The sequence below is a fragment of the Kogia breviceps genome, chromosome 2, assembly GCF_026419965.1.
Source record: "Kogia breviceps isolate mKogBre1 chromosome 2, mKogBre1 haplotype 1, whole genome shotgun sequence".
Taxonomy (NCBI): Eukaryota; Metazoa; Chordata; class Mammalia; order Artiodactyla; family Physeteridae; genus Kogia; species Kogia breviceps.
Genome location: NC_081311.1, coordinates 112715314 through 112730252, shown reverse-complemented (window position 1 = coordinate 112730252; position 14939 = coordinate 112715314). Strand labels below are relative to the sequence as shown.

General features: G+C 37.0%; 1 protein-coding gene across 7 annotated transcripts in view; it reads left to right on the top strand.

Annotated features, from left to right (window-relative positions):
- Positions 1–14939, top strand: part of LRP1B (LDL receptor related protein 1B) — a 1895525-nt gene that overhangs the window by 1168894 nt on the left and 711692 nt on the right. For all 7 annotated transcript variants that reach the window (XM_067025946.1, XM_067025948.1, XM_067025945.1 and 4 more), the window contains one exon: positions 8875–9057. In XM_067025946.1, the coding sequence (XP_066882047.1) occupies positions 8875–9057 (183 nt within the window). The remainder of the gene's footprint in view (positions 1–8874; positions 9058–14939) is intronic.

The window sequence follows — 14939 nt, the reverse complement described above, 5'->3', positions numbered from 1 at the left end:
ATTGGTTGAGCTCATACAACAGGTTATAAAATTCAACTGAGCCAAAGTGTGTTTAGTTTTATTTTCATGGAAAGTTAAGTACAAGGAAAAAGAACCAAAGGCCATTCACTGCTGTATGGAAGTTGCCTTCTTCATCACAGAATTACTTAGAGAGCTGAAAACGCCTTGGAACTCCATTTGATTTGTCTTCTTTTTTCTTCTTGAATACTGAAATCACATAGTATTTTCAAGTTACCTTTAAAAAGATCCCAGGTTTAAAGGCTTCACAGTATATTGTTTATGAAACCAGTCTCAACATTCTTTACCACTGTAGTAGTTAAGTTGTACTGCTAAATAGGGCACTCTGCCTATACTCAATTAAATATGGTAGGAAGTGGCTATATTACATTTCAGATATATCATCCAAATGTGCAGACACTCTACCATCTTTATTGATTGTGTCTACGCACCCAATTATTTTGTTAAATCATGAAGACTCTATATATCCAAAGTCAAAATAATTTGGATGATTAGGAAAGTAGAAAAAGTCTCTGTTTTTGGAAGGGATTTCAATGCCAGCCTAAACTCAGTGCCTTCTCTTTAAATTGGGTGTAATTACTATGTGTTCTTAGGAGTAGCTACTTTTGGAAATTAGGTTTTCAGTGAATTGGAACTCCTATTTTCTACCAACAGAACTTTTTTCCTCTTACTTCAGTGGGGATCCTTTTTATCTCTTTTTTTAGTTAGGTGTTATTTCAGCATTACTACTTTAAGAATACTTGGGAAGTAGAAGCAAGTCTATTCTGTGCATCTTTAAAATATTTATCAACTGACATATTATAGTTGAAATTCTTTAAATAAATAAACAAATCAGGAAATGAATTATTTATATCATAGAAAATAACAACAAAAAATGTCAGTGAAAATAATAATTTACACATATCCAATTTATTCCTCCCAACGACACTGCAGACTCTCTACTTCCCATGTGAACAAACAGAGGTCTCAAAAGATGAAGTAGCTGCCTTGGTAATAGAAGTGTTATTATTAGCTTTGACCTTAATTTAGTCTAATCTTAACTCAACCACATGATTCTGTTGACCTGAAGCAAACTGACTGATGGATATTTCTCCAGTGAAGATGAGGTTATTCAGGATCAGCAGAAAATCTCAATTTAGGGTCTGAAACACTGGTGAGCCGTGTGCAAGTTCCCACATGGGAAGGGAAGGAGAACACTTTTATAGAAAGGAGAAGAAATGTGGGAAGGCTATAGTAAACAAAGAGTCCAAGGATTTTCATTGACAGAGTCCTTTCCTGGAAAGAAGAAGTGTCATTATTCTCCTGCTGGGCTTTGCTGTCATTGCAGGATATGAGAGCTTTCCCTTCTGGTCTCTCACCTCTATTTAATTGAGGATACTTTTAATTAATTTTTTTAACATTTTTATCTTTTGATTAAGACCTTTTGCTGAAAGCATCACAGATCAAGGGTCAGATTTTCTAGTTTCAGTGGCTTTTTGTCCCTCAGTGTCAGGAAAGACCATTTCCAGTAGTGTCTCAGACTGGAAACCTAGTAAGTTCACATTTAAGTAACAAGGAGGGGCAGGAGGGAGAACTCTCAGGCACTTTTTATTTAAAGTCCATACGTTATCAAGATCATAGACCCTGGAGATCATCTGAATCTTTATGTCAGTGTCGAAGGTTGGTGACAAACTTCCAACAGGCCTGGTATAGATAACTTGGGAAAGCTGTGTCTTCAGATGTCGACTGCCTCAATTTCTGAGAAGTATTTCCTTTCAGGTCACTGGATGATGTGCAGGTCCAGTCAGGGTTCAGCACCTTCTTTAGGTGTGTCACATGAATCAAGAGTCTATTCTTTGGAGTTTGGTGGCACAAGGATTGGTCAACAGTACTTAGTATGGTCTTTCCAGCAAGGTTGAGGAAAATTCTTCTGGTAGTGTCTTGTCCAATAGACAAAATCTCCAGGTTCCAAGGTATTTGTCTCCCAAGGGCACACTGTGAAAAGATTGCTCTACCAAAGGTTGGTTATTTTTAATAGAAGCAAGCAGGCCTTTTCAATACTACAGTATGTCTCCTTTTATAAGTTATGGATAAAAAAAGCAGGAGTCAAGTTCATTGGGCATCCTGGGACTATCTCAAAGGGTGAAAGTTTATGAATTCCCAAAAGGATGGATCTGAAATTTAAAAGGACCAATGGCAATGCTTTTGGCCCAGGTATTTGGAGGACCTCTACAAATTTTGCCAGTTGGTAATAATAAATGCCATTAGTGTGTTCAACTATACCTGAGGATTGAGTGTTGTAACCATAGTGAAAGTGTTGTAAAACCAGCCAAACATCACAGACTTGTCAAGGCACCTGGCCCTTAAAATGGATTCCCAGATCACTATAAAGTTTGAGAGGAGCTCCTCCAACTAGGGGTAATCTTTCCCGAAAGGACTTTAGCCACAGAAAAGGCAATAGCCTGTCTGCGAGGGAAGGCTTCAGTCCAGTGGGAAAACATACAGACTGTGACTGAAACATATTTATATCCATGAGATGGAGGAAGTTGTATGAAATCCATCTGCCAGACTTTGAATTGCCTATTAGACAGTTTAAAATATCCAGAAGCAGTACAAACAGGCTTCCTGGGTTGTACTTCAGACAAGTAGGACAAGTGAGGTAGGCACTTTTTGCAGCCTTGTTAATGTTTCCCCAACAATATTGATTCATCATTTTGGCAAATAGACCAATAGTTTAGTGTATGTATTATGATGAGGAGTGGGGATTTTAGAGTCTCTGGTAGTACTGAGTTATTTGGTCCAAACCAGAGCTTTCTCTTTTTTCCAAACAAACAATTGTTAAATTTCCAATCTTGTTTTTCCTTTTCTGAGTCCCATTGTTAGGCTTCTGTAGCCAGTTTTTCTAAATTATCATTTGGTGAGATGTCCCTTTGGATAATGACAGGTTTGGCTGCTGTTGGTCCCTTTAAGGACAGCATTCCTTGAAGAAATATAAGCAAGGTGATTTCCCTTAGTTTCCAGAGAGTCAAGTTTAGCATGCATCAGAATCTTAATAATAGCTAAAATGGAAGGTAGAAGTATTGTGTTCAATAATTCCTGAACATAGGGACTATTTTTAATTTTATTTCCACTGGAAATAAGGAAGCAACATTCCACAACATTCCAAAATCATGAGCTACTCTGAAAGCATATCTATCAGTATAGACATTGGCAGTTTTGTCCTTGACTAAAGTACAAGCCCGTGTAAGGGTGTGTAATTCAGCCTATTGGGCCAAAGTAGTCATAAGTAAAGACACTGCCTTAACAACATCAAAAGTAGTTATAATAACCAACATAATATTTTTCATTGTTACCTTTTAAAGCAGAACCATCAGTGAACCATGAGAAGTCAACACTACCCAATGGAATTTCCTGTAGATCATTATAAGGAGTCAGGAGGTTGTCTATCAACATTAAGCAGTCATGAAGGACATTGTTGGTGACAGAAGGGAGAAGAGTAGCCAGGTTAAAGTTATTATCATGTAAAAGAGTTACGTGGGGCTTCCCTGGTGGCGCAGTGGTTGAGAGTCCGCCTGCCGATGCAGGGGACACGGGTTCGTGCCCCGGTCTGGGAGGATCCCACATGCCGCGGAGCGACTGGGCCCGTGAGCCGTGGCCGCTGGGCCTGCGCATCCGGAGCCTGTGCTCCGCAACGGGAGAGGCCACAACAGTGAGAGGCCCACGTGACGCAAAAAAAAAAAAAAAAAAGAGTTACGTGAAGAACAGATAACAAAGGGACTTCATGGGATATGAGGCAGCTAGCTGAGAAGTGTTGAGTACGATGAGAATTCAGGTTAACTTTTACTGCGTGAGGTACAAAAATGATTAAAGGACATCCACAATTTTCTCAGTGGCTTTAACAAAAAGGGCAGTGGCTATAGTGATTCTAATACATGTGCCACAGGGTCCAGCTGCTGGCTATATGGATGGTGGTTGCCAAGTTTTTGGGTGAGTACCCCAAAGTTATTCCCTCTTCTTGTCATCTATGAAAGAGTAAAAGGGAATCTTATAATAAGGAAGCCCAAAGGCAGGTGGGTTCATCAAACTCTCCTTTAGGGCCTTGAGGGCTATGTCAGTCAGTTCTTCCCACAAAACTGGGTCAGGTGGTTGTTATTGTTGAGAAACACATAAGAAATTTGGCTGTAAAAGAGAACTTTGGAATCCAATTTCAGCAATAACCAACTGGTCTGAGAAAACTTCATAGTAACCCTTAGTCTGGGGTTTTGGGAAACTTAGGACACCCTGAAGTGTATCTGGATCTAGGTGTAGCCCTTGTCTGATATTGGATGACTGAAATATTGAACCTGGATTTGGGCAAACTGCAATTTTTCTTTGGCGACCTTAAGTCCTTTTAAGGCCAAAAGCTTTATTAAGTGGATGCTGCCTTCCTGTGAATAGGCTTAAGAAGGAGGGCAAAGAAGCAAATCCTCCACATATTGCAGCAAAGTAAAACCCTTAGAGAACTTTATATCATTCATACCAGCCTTCAAGATTTGCAAAAAATAAGAAGGACTCTCAGTATATCCCTGAGGCATTACTGTCCAGGTGAATTGTTTTTTTTTACTCTCAAGGAAAGGCAGAAAGGCATTGGCTGTCTTCATCAACTGGAATATGAAAGAATGCACTGCATAAATCAGTTACAGTGAAGAATTCATTTCTGGTGGGAAAGATGTTAGTAACATATGAAAGTTAGGAACAGCAAGGTGTTGAAGGATGACAGTGTTGTTTACTGCTCAGAGTTCCTGAAAAAAACCTCCACCTTTGGCCCCTTGCTTTTCTCACTGGTAAAATGGAGTGTTACAGGGACTAGTACAGGGGATAATGAGGACTTGAGCCTGTATTTTTCTATTATGGGCTTTAAGGTTTTCTTTTAGGGTATTGATTAATTCTGGGAAGAGGTTTTGAGGATTCTGATTAAATTTTGATGGGAGATGCACTGTGAATTTTGCAAACATCCGTTGGAGATTTTGCCAATAAGGAAAGTGGTAGCTGATTCAATAGGGACAAATGATCCATATTTTCAGAATCTGCTCTAGTACCATCAGAGATAGAACAAATAAAAGATGTTAGAGGGCCACTTAATTTACCTGGTTGGTTCTTTGATGACACTGTCAATTTCTAGAATTGTTTTCCCCTTTTTAGAGAAAGAATTTCTGGCATACTTCTCTAAGAAGTTTCCAGCCTAATAAATGGATGGGGTAGAGGAACTAAGGAGAAAAGGATGTGTATCTCCCAAAGGGCCTAAACAAAAGGGAATATGTTCGGACATGGACCCTCTTGAGGTTCATTAGAAATCCCCACTATTTGAATTGTTTTAGTACTTCCAAGGCAGAGGCTGTTTTATGGTAGTGGGGTTGAGCACTCAAGAGAGTGGTATCAATTAGGACTGGAAGAGATTTGTCGTCTAGTTGGAGATATGTTTCTCCAAGCTGATTAAGAGGGAGGATTGAGAAGAGCCCCTCCAGTTCCTCTGGGCCCGCCACTGAGAATTGGAGGGCGTTGGAAAGGCTGGTTAGAGAGATGAAGGCTCTACAGCGCTTAAGTTTGTAACAATCTCTTTTCTAATGCCCTGGTTCTTTGCAATAATAACAAAAACTACGAGGGTTTGGGGTTTGTTTAGGAACCTTCATTTGTTGGAGTTGAAGATGAACAATTTTGATGGTCTTCCTTTGAGGTGATTCATTTTAGAGTACAAGAAATCTGATTTGTCAGATTAACTAAATCTGAAGTGGACATAGTTTCCCATTTCAAGCTGGTCCTTTTTACTAAAAGGGAAGGATCTTAGTTCAACCCATTAATAAACAAAGAGTTAAAAGCTACTTGAGTTAATCAACATCTGAAGGAAGACCAGAATTTTCTTTAAGGACAGTCAAAAGTCAACTGTAATTTTTATGGACAGATTTGCAGATTTTTGTGTGCAAGCCTGAATTTTGTTTCAGTCAACAGGCTTTGGAAAAGCCCTAGTAATTGCTCAGTAAAGTTGCCTAGCAATTTTCTGAGCCTGACACGTAACAAGATAGCAGGTTGTTCTCTTGGTTGTAATTCTGGGCATCTTTCAGGATTTTCTCAATTAGCCATTTTCACTCAATGCTGGGCCTGACCTTCGCTGATGAGCATATGAACTAGCTGATATAAGTTAGAGAAACCAGGTTGGTGAGTTGGAGTGATTATATTAAATTCCTCAGCAAAACTATGAGGATCTTTGGTTACTTTGGGAAAATCTTGACTATGGCTCACAGTTCAGCTTTAGTTCAGGGAGTATAAGATATTAAAGATTTAGCCTCTGGACCTTCAGAAGGCTTAATTTTAAAGAAACATGTTCTGACAGGTTCAGAGGAAAAGGGAAGTTTGGCCAGAGAAGGAGTATGGGGGGATTGAGGGTACAGTGGAGGCATAGGCAGCATAGAAAGGAAGGAGGGAGATGGCACCAGAGGTGGAGCCTGAGACAAAGGCGCCAAGGAAGAAGAGCCTGAGGCTTTGAGTGCCACTTTCTCTTTCTTTCATCATTTCTTTTCCTCAGTTAATCTTAAAATCTTATTTTTCAGAGAGGCAATTTTAGAGTCCTGACTATATTGGGAAGCCTCAAAATACCAATTGAAATAAGCATTCCACTCAGTTCTGCAAATTTTTGAGCTATTGTAGCCCAATTTGGTTTTAAGGAAATTAAGTTTGGGGATTTCTGAAATTCCCCATAACAGCCATTGATATTCTAAATTGCCTTTGGTCAGGTTGGTCCATTTAGTTAGCAGTGCCCATGAGAAAGGACTGTGGCTTTTAAACATAAAATTGACACAGAGTCCCTGTAACGGAGGAGGCCTTCAAAATACTTAGATAACTGAAGTCTCATTTCCTAGAGATTTTTCCTCTAGAGTAAAGAGCAATTTTCAAACAGCTTAAACAGCTTACAGCACAACTGGTTCGATTCAGACAGCTTGTAAAACAATTCCAGCCAATTCAAAGGAAACAGCTTAAAGGAGCCAGGCCAAAGGCTTTTTCAGCCAGTTTCCAGAGAATTGTCATTTCAAAAGAATAGGCCAAAGGCTGAAAAACCTAGCACTGTTGCAGAGAACCCCTGTTTTCAGAGGAATGGGTCAAAGATTAGCCAGCTTCAGGTGAAGCAGTTCCTGTTCCGAGGGGAATACGCAAAGCTAACCAGTTTCAGTGAAAGAGTCTGATATCAAAATAAGACCCAAGTGCCAAACAAGTACTCACATGCAGAACAAGGCCTTAACCAGAAAGACAGCTTTAAGTAGATTCTGAATAAAGCCTGGAGAGCTTCAGATGGAAAGAGGGTGTGAGTTTGGATCTAAGAGAAAGACTTGCCTTTAAACTCCAGGATCAGCAGGAAAAGCAGTGAGCAACAATAGACCCAGCTGTGGGTACTGCACCTGTATATTCACTAGCCCCAGAGCTATCGGGAGTCTTCTCTGGTCCCCATGTGGGCCACCAAACTGTTGACCTAAAACAAATTGAGAGCCAGATATTTCTCTAGCAAAGACTGGTATATTTGGGATTGGCAAAGAATTGCAATTTGGAGTCTGCACCATGGTGAGCGATGTGCTAGTTCCCTCACAGCAAGGAAAAAGGAATGCTTTTATAGAGAGTAAAAAGGAAGATGGGAGGGCTCTAGTAAACAACGAGTCCATGGATTTTCATAGGCTGAGTCCTTGACAGGAAAGAAGAGTCTTTCTTCTTCCTGTTGGGCTCTGCTACAGCTGCAGGGTATGAGATCTCCCCTTCTGGTCTCCCAACTCTACTTAAATGAGGTTTCTATTTATTGATATTTTTATAATTCCTACCAAATCAGCTCATTAAATAATGAGAAACTCACCTAGACTTGCTTCAATTTTATAATGATATAGAATAATTGCTTTTATAGATATAATGTAAATTGATTGTTGGCTATAGCTACCTGAGATGCACAATAAACTTGTTACATTAAAACTTTGGTCTAGAAAAATGTATACTAAAATATTTACTTTACAGCAGTATTTGGAGATTCTGGTTATTATATCTCATAATATTAGATATTAATACAAATGTAATGTACTGCCAATTACAGTCATATTTTTCAACTGTTATACTGTAGAAACATCTATATGCCCAACATTTATTTTTCCTTATTCTTGTTTATGCTTGCCTACAAAAATTAGCCTATATTTTTAGTCATCAGGTTTTGAGTGATAATGTTATCTGGGCACTATGTGAATTATTAATTGATAAATTGACTTTGACTGCATAGTGCCTCATAAAATTCTTTTGTGTCTGTTCTGATTCTAAACTTGGAATCTTATGTCCTGAATATTTTTTTTAATTATCTGAGGGTTTTGTTTTTCAATATTTTGGACATTATTCTTCAAAAATTTTGTTAGAATGTACTCCTTATTTTCTTTTTGGTTGTTTACCTGTTACCAGTGTGAAAGAAATTATCTAAAGAGATGTCATAAGATCAACAAAAGTCTAAACATTTGGAGTAGAATGTGAAATCTCTTTTATGTGCTATAGAGAAAATACCTTCAACAATCACACTGATACTAATTAAAATCACAACAGAATATCCACATACTATCTTACTGCTCTTTCTTTTTTTTCCTAACGTTCATCACTTTTAGGAATTCTGTGGGAGGCAAGAACTATTTTCTCTAATAAAGTTTCTAAAGCAAATTTGAAAATGCTAGAGAGTATTGCAGCTATTAAACAATAAAGTAAAAACGTATTCTCTCTAGGATCATTATAATGCCTAAAGAAAGAAAAAATTGAAAAAAAATATTATCAAGTAAAATCATAATTCCTCTCTTGTCTTCCTCTCTCTGCCTCTCTCCCTCATTTCAATTTAAGAGATTCGTTCTCCTGCTGGTTGTAATGGGAATGAATTTCAGTGTCACCCTGATGGAAATTGCATTCCTGATCTGTGGCGCTGTGATGGGGAAAAAGATTGTGAAGATGGTAGTGATGAAAAAGGCTGCAGTGGTACCTTACGATTGTGTGATCACAAAACCAAGTTTTCCTGTCGGAGTACCGGTAAGCAGAACACTGGGTTCAACTTCTACCTCAGGCCTGCTTCCTTGATGTAGGTTCCTTTGGGGCCCTCCTCAATCCATATCTCACCTTTATAAAAAGTATCCTTGTGTTTCTAGTAGGTTTGCTCACATTCTGTACATGATAGTAATAGTAGGTAACATTTATTGAGAACTATCTGTGGACTTGGCACAGTTCTAAGAATGTTCTCTGCATGAACTCATTTCATCATGCTAATTCACAATGAGAAAACTGAGGCCGAGAGCAGTTTTTAACTTTCTCAAATTAAAAAGTCAAAAGAATTTTTAACTTGCTGGCTCACAGAGCCAGCATGGAAGAAATGGGATTTGAAACCAGGCAATCTGGATTCAGAGTCTGGATTTCACAGTCCAGAAAGAGACATGTGTGCCAAACCCACTTACAGCATTCCGCTTTTCATAGATAAATCCTTACCATAAAATTTAATGAAGATGACTAGGGGAAAAAAAGGCATAATTATATGCATTTATTTTCAACCAGTTTCCTAAATTTTATTGTGCTGTCGCTAGTCTCCATTAAAATGAAAGTGATGAGTTTCAGATCATTCAAACCTTTGATTTGTTTTGAGAGTCACTGAAGCTTTTTGTGTAAGTTATTCTAATATTTTGATGTTTCCCTTTTGTTTTTCTCCATACAGTAGGTGCTATGTAACATGAAAAACTAACTTATTTACTTCCTTCTCTATGCCAGATGATGAGCTGAAGTTTAGAGAATTAACTATTGTGGTATAATTTGTGAAACGATTGGTATCATTATCCAAATAACCCGTGGAAAGAATTTTCTGTAGATTTTAGGATGCATTCTGGAATCATCTCTGGGAGTTCTTCTTAATGTGAAATTGCTTCTGAATTGCTTAATCAGGAGTTCTTGGTGATTCATTTTGCCCTTTATTAAGTATTTCAACCAAAAGATAGAAATGAAAAGTTATCACAGCTGTGAGTAAGCAGATACTGTAGGAACCACATGGCCCATGAGCATTTAAAGATTATAAAAAGGAATTGTGTTTCTTTTCTTAAACACACCTCCTGGCTATAATTAAGCCTTGTAAATAAGAGATAAAGATATAAATATAAGCTAACATGGGCATAGGTAAATAAATACTCCTGAGGCCTACTCCTAGTGAGGGAGTTGTATTTTCAAATGATTATTTTTCCAACAATATTTTTAACAGGTAACTCTTTTCAATTATTATGTAAAGATTCTTAGTTTGGGAGTTATTGGTTAGAAGAATGTGACTTTGAGTTTAGAAATTATCATAATGGAACATTTCATATTAGTTGAAAATGAATAGATGAATAACTCGTTAAATGAATGAATTATTAACTAAATAAGCAAGTTTTTATTTAACAGGCTAATTCTGATGCCAAAGAGCCAATTATTTGACTCAGGCTAACATTATTCTAAGTGCATATCTTTTCTCCTTTTGCTTCTGGCATTTGTTTGATTGGACTAATGCTGAAATATATCAGATAACAGTCTTTAACAGGTATACAACTAAGGAACTGGCAAGGCTATAGGAAAACAAAATAAAAATATTAATTTACTTGGAAAATCCTGAGCTAAAACTAACTGAATATGCTATCAAGATTTAGCAAATTTAGAAGTAAAACCAGGCTGAAATTTCCTTATGAAGAAAGAAATTATAAATGCCTTCATAATAAAGTAATTTCTAAAAGTTGTATGTTAGTAAAAACTGGTTTGAACTGTCTGTGACATAAAACATGGAGAGAAAACATATAAATAATAAATAACAGGGTTAAGTAAAGTTAATAGAAAATTTCAAGTGATTGTGATTTATCTTGTATGTGTGTATTGATGTTTTGCAATGAACTCTTATGAAACAACTTTTTCAGAATATGACTCAACTTAAAAATAAATCTGAATTATGATGAAGATGGCTGATATAGGGAGGAAAAAACATTTTTCTCTGCCCACACAGAGGGGACAAGACAAAGGAAAAGGACTTTGAGTTTATAGGGATGGCAAATTGTGGAAAGGTAAATGTATGGGGAAACTAATGGAAGATAAAGGCTAGTTAATAACATTTGTGTAGGTCCATTTTGATACTGACTTTCTATCATCTTCATGGCCTTAGAACTTCCCTGGGAAAGTGTTTTGTGGCAGTTCTCGTTTCTCAAAAGTTTATGCTTTTAGTCAGATAGGGGAAGCTACTTTTTCTGCATCTACTCAATCTCAAATGCTTCAGCTCAAAATAATCCTTATGATAAAGTGTCATATTTTGGAAGTAGTGTATTTTGATCCCACACAGTGGATATCTTTGGAGAATTGGATCCTGAGAGACATTTCTATGCATGTTGATTTGGGATTTGAGTTATCCAGTTAATAATGTTAAGATGTTTGTATCAAATGGTCATCATGTAAACCAAAATTTAATATTAAAAAGCAGAACTGCAATAAAACTCATGTTGCATTGTAAAAGGGAAATGTGGTAGAACATAGTGACTATAGTTGATGATACTGTATTGTATAACTGAAATTTGCTAAGAGTGGAACTTAAGTGTTCTCACAATAAATGAATGAATGAATGAATAAATATCCACGGAATGTGAAAGGTAGTAATTTAACCATTGATCTGCTTCTGATTTAATCCCTGGCTTAAATATAGTAAAGCAAAATGTATCAAACTACTTGAGTAATAGTTCACAATATATGAATATTTATGAACATTGCAGATATTAAAGTGAACCACAAATATACGCATTGGATTAAAAATACGTACACATCTATAATCTGTGATATTTTTAAGTTTAATTAAATTCTCAGCTTTACAAGCTAAAAGACCTTTAAACTATTCAAGATGTTGAATTCAGAGTTCATATTTATTTTTTAAAAAATTCTGACCGCTAGCTTGAGCATTTAAAATTTTTCAGGGCAATCAATTTATATTTGTTGGTTGCAATGGCTTTTATACATAAATTGCTATCATTAGTATAAAAACATAGGCACATTACTGTTTCTTTATTCCAATAAAGGAAAGAATGAGAGCTAAATTAAGTTAAAGTACAATTCAACCATTATCATCTTAGAGTCTCTAATCTCAAAGGGTCCATCTTTGACCAAGAACTATACTTTCCCACATCTGGTCTCTCACAAATTGCAGTTAGGGTGACCTTTGAACAGCAGGGGTTTGAACTACATCCATTTATATGCAAAATTTTTTAAATAAATATATTGGAAACTTTTTTTGGAGATTGGCAAGAATTTGCAGAAACTTACAGAGGAACCACATAGACTAGAAATATTGAAAAAGTTAAGAGAAAGGTACATCATGAATGCATAAAATATATGTAGATACTTGTCTATTTTATCCATTGCTACCATAAAATCTACACAAATCTTTATAAAAAGTTAAAATTTATCAAAACTTACAAGCACTTAACATACCAGACATGGTGCCATTTGCAGTCAACAGAAGTCTAAACAAATGTAAAGATACAGTATTAAATAACTGCAAAAAGTTAACTGTAGTACATATTGTAATAATTTCATAGCTACCTCATGCTGCTGTTTCAGTGAACTCAAGTGTTGCTAGTATCTGCTTAAAATGTCATGTGACACTAATCATCTCCAGGTGAGCAGTTTATCTCTCCAGTAAACTGCATATCGAAAAAAAAAAAGTGATCTCTTTTGGTTCTTGCGTATTTTTCATTGTGTTTAGCACAATGCCATAAACCTTGAATAACACCATGGGACCCATATGAAGTGCCACTGTTGATGCTGGAAGTGCTCCCAAGAAGCAGAGAAAAGTCGTGACATTACATGAAAAAGTTGAATTGATTAATATATACTGTAGATTGAGGTCTGGAGTGGCAGTTGCCCATCATTTCAAGATAATGAATCCAGCATAAGGACCATTGTAAAAGAAGAAAAGGAAATTTGTGAAGCCATTGCTGCAGCTATGCCAGCAGGTGTGAAAACCTTGCACTTTTTCTGAAATACCTTTATATCTTGTATTGAAAATGCAACTTTTATGTGACTTCACCATTGCTATAAGAAAGGTATACCTAAAGACTCTAATATGATTCGAGAAAAAGTGAAGTCATTATATGACAACTTAAAGCAAAAGGAAAGTGAAGGATCTAAAGGTGGAGAATTTAATGCCAGCAAAGGATGGTTTGATAATTTTAGTAAGAGGCTTGGCTTTAAAAAAATGTCAGTATAACAGGAGAAGCAGCTTCTGCCGACCAGGAGGTAGCAGATGAGTTACAGATGCCATTAAGAAAAATCATTGAGAAGAAAGGATATCTGCCTGAATGGGTTTTTAATTCAGACAAAAGTGCCCTACTCTGGAAAAAACAAATCCACAAAGGACATTTATTAGTAAGGAAGAGACGTGAACACCAGGATTTAAATCAGAAAGGGACAGGCTAACTTTACTGGTCTGTTCAAATGCAGCAGGGTGTATGATCAGGACTGCCCTTATCTATAAAGCTGCAAACCCCTGAGCCTTGAGAGGAAAAGTAAATACCAGCTGGTTAATCTTCTGGTTGTACAGCAAGAAGGCCTGGTCAATGAGAACCGCTTTTCCTGGACTGGTTTCATTAATGCTTTGTCCCTGAAGTCAGGAAGTACCTTGCCAGTAAGGGACTGCCTTTTAAAGTTCTTTTGATGTTGGACAATGTCCCCTGGCCACCCAGAACCCCATGAATTCAACACTGAATGTGTCAAACTGGTTTATTTACCCCAAAACCATATATCCCTAATTAAGCACCTAGATCAGCGAGTCATAGGACCTTTAAGGCTCATTACACAAAATGAGCCTTTTCCTTTTCTCAAAGGAAAGTATTGTCAACGCTATGGAAGAGGACCCCAACAGAGAGAACATCATGAAAGTCTGGAAGGATTACACCATTGAAGATGCCATCATTATTACAGAAAAGGCTGTGAAAACCATCAAACCCGAAACAATAAATTGCTGCTGGAGGAATTGTATCCAGATGTGGTGCATGACTTCACAGGATTTGCAGGAGAGCCAATCAAGGAAATTATGAAAGAGATTGTAGATATGGCAGATCAGGTTGGTTGTGGGGAATGAAGGGTTTTAAGATATGGATCTTGAAGAAATTCAAGAACTAACAGACACCATACCAGGGGAATTAACAAAATACAACTTGATGGAGATGAATGCTTCTGAACTAGTGCCAGACGATAAGGAAGAAGACTGAGAAGAGGCAGTGCCAGGAAAAAACTCACATTAGGCAGTTCGGCAGAAGGGTTACAATTATTCAAGATGCTTTTGACTTCTTTTATGGCATGAACCCTTCTATGATACAGGCACTAAAACAAAAGCAAATGATAGAAGAAGAATTAGTACCATATAGAAACATTTTTAGAGAATTGAAAGAGCGTAAAAGTCAGAGAGAAATTACAGTGTATTTCTGCAAAGTTACAGAGAGTGTGCCTACCTCTCTCTCCCCTTTGACCTCCTCCATCTCTGCCACCCCTGAACAGCAAGACCATCTTCTCCTTTCCTCCTCCTCCTCAGCCTACTCAACATGAAGTTGACAAGAATGAAGGCTCTTATGATGGTCTGTTTCCACTTAATAAATAGTAAATAATCATCATGTCCTACTATTAATAAACTTATCTGCTGTATCTGTGTGTGAGTGTCTTTGTGTAAAAATCTAATAACTGTACAGTAAGAACTGTATGAGAAGTTTTTGTGTCATCATCGTCATTATCACCTAAGTATTCATGATGTAGAACATCATGTACAAGACTTGTGTTGAAGTGGATAGCCTATCCTAACAGAGACATAAAGTGAGTGATATATAACATAAAATTAATAGTGTTAATTTTCCTAATGTTTTATAACTTTGCTTTCA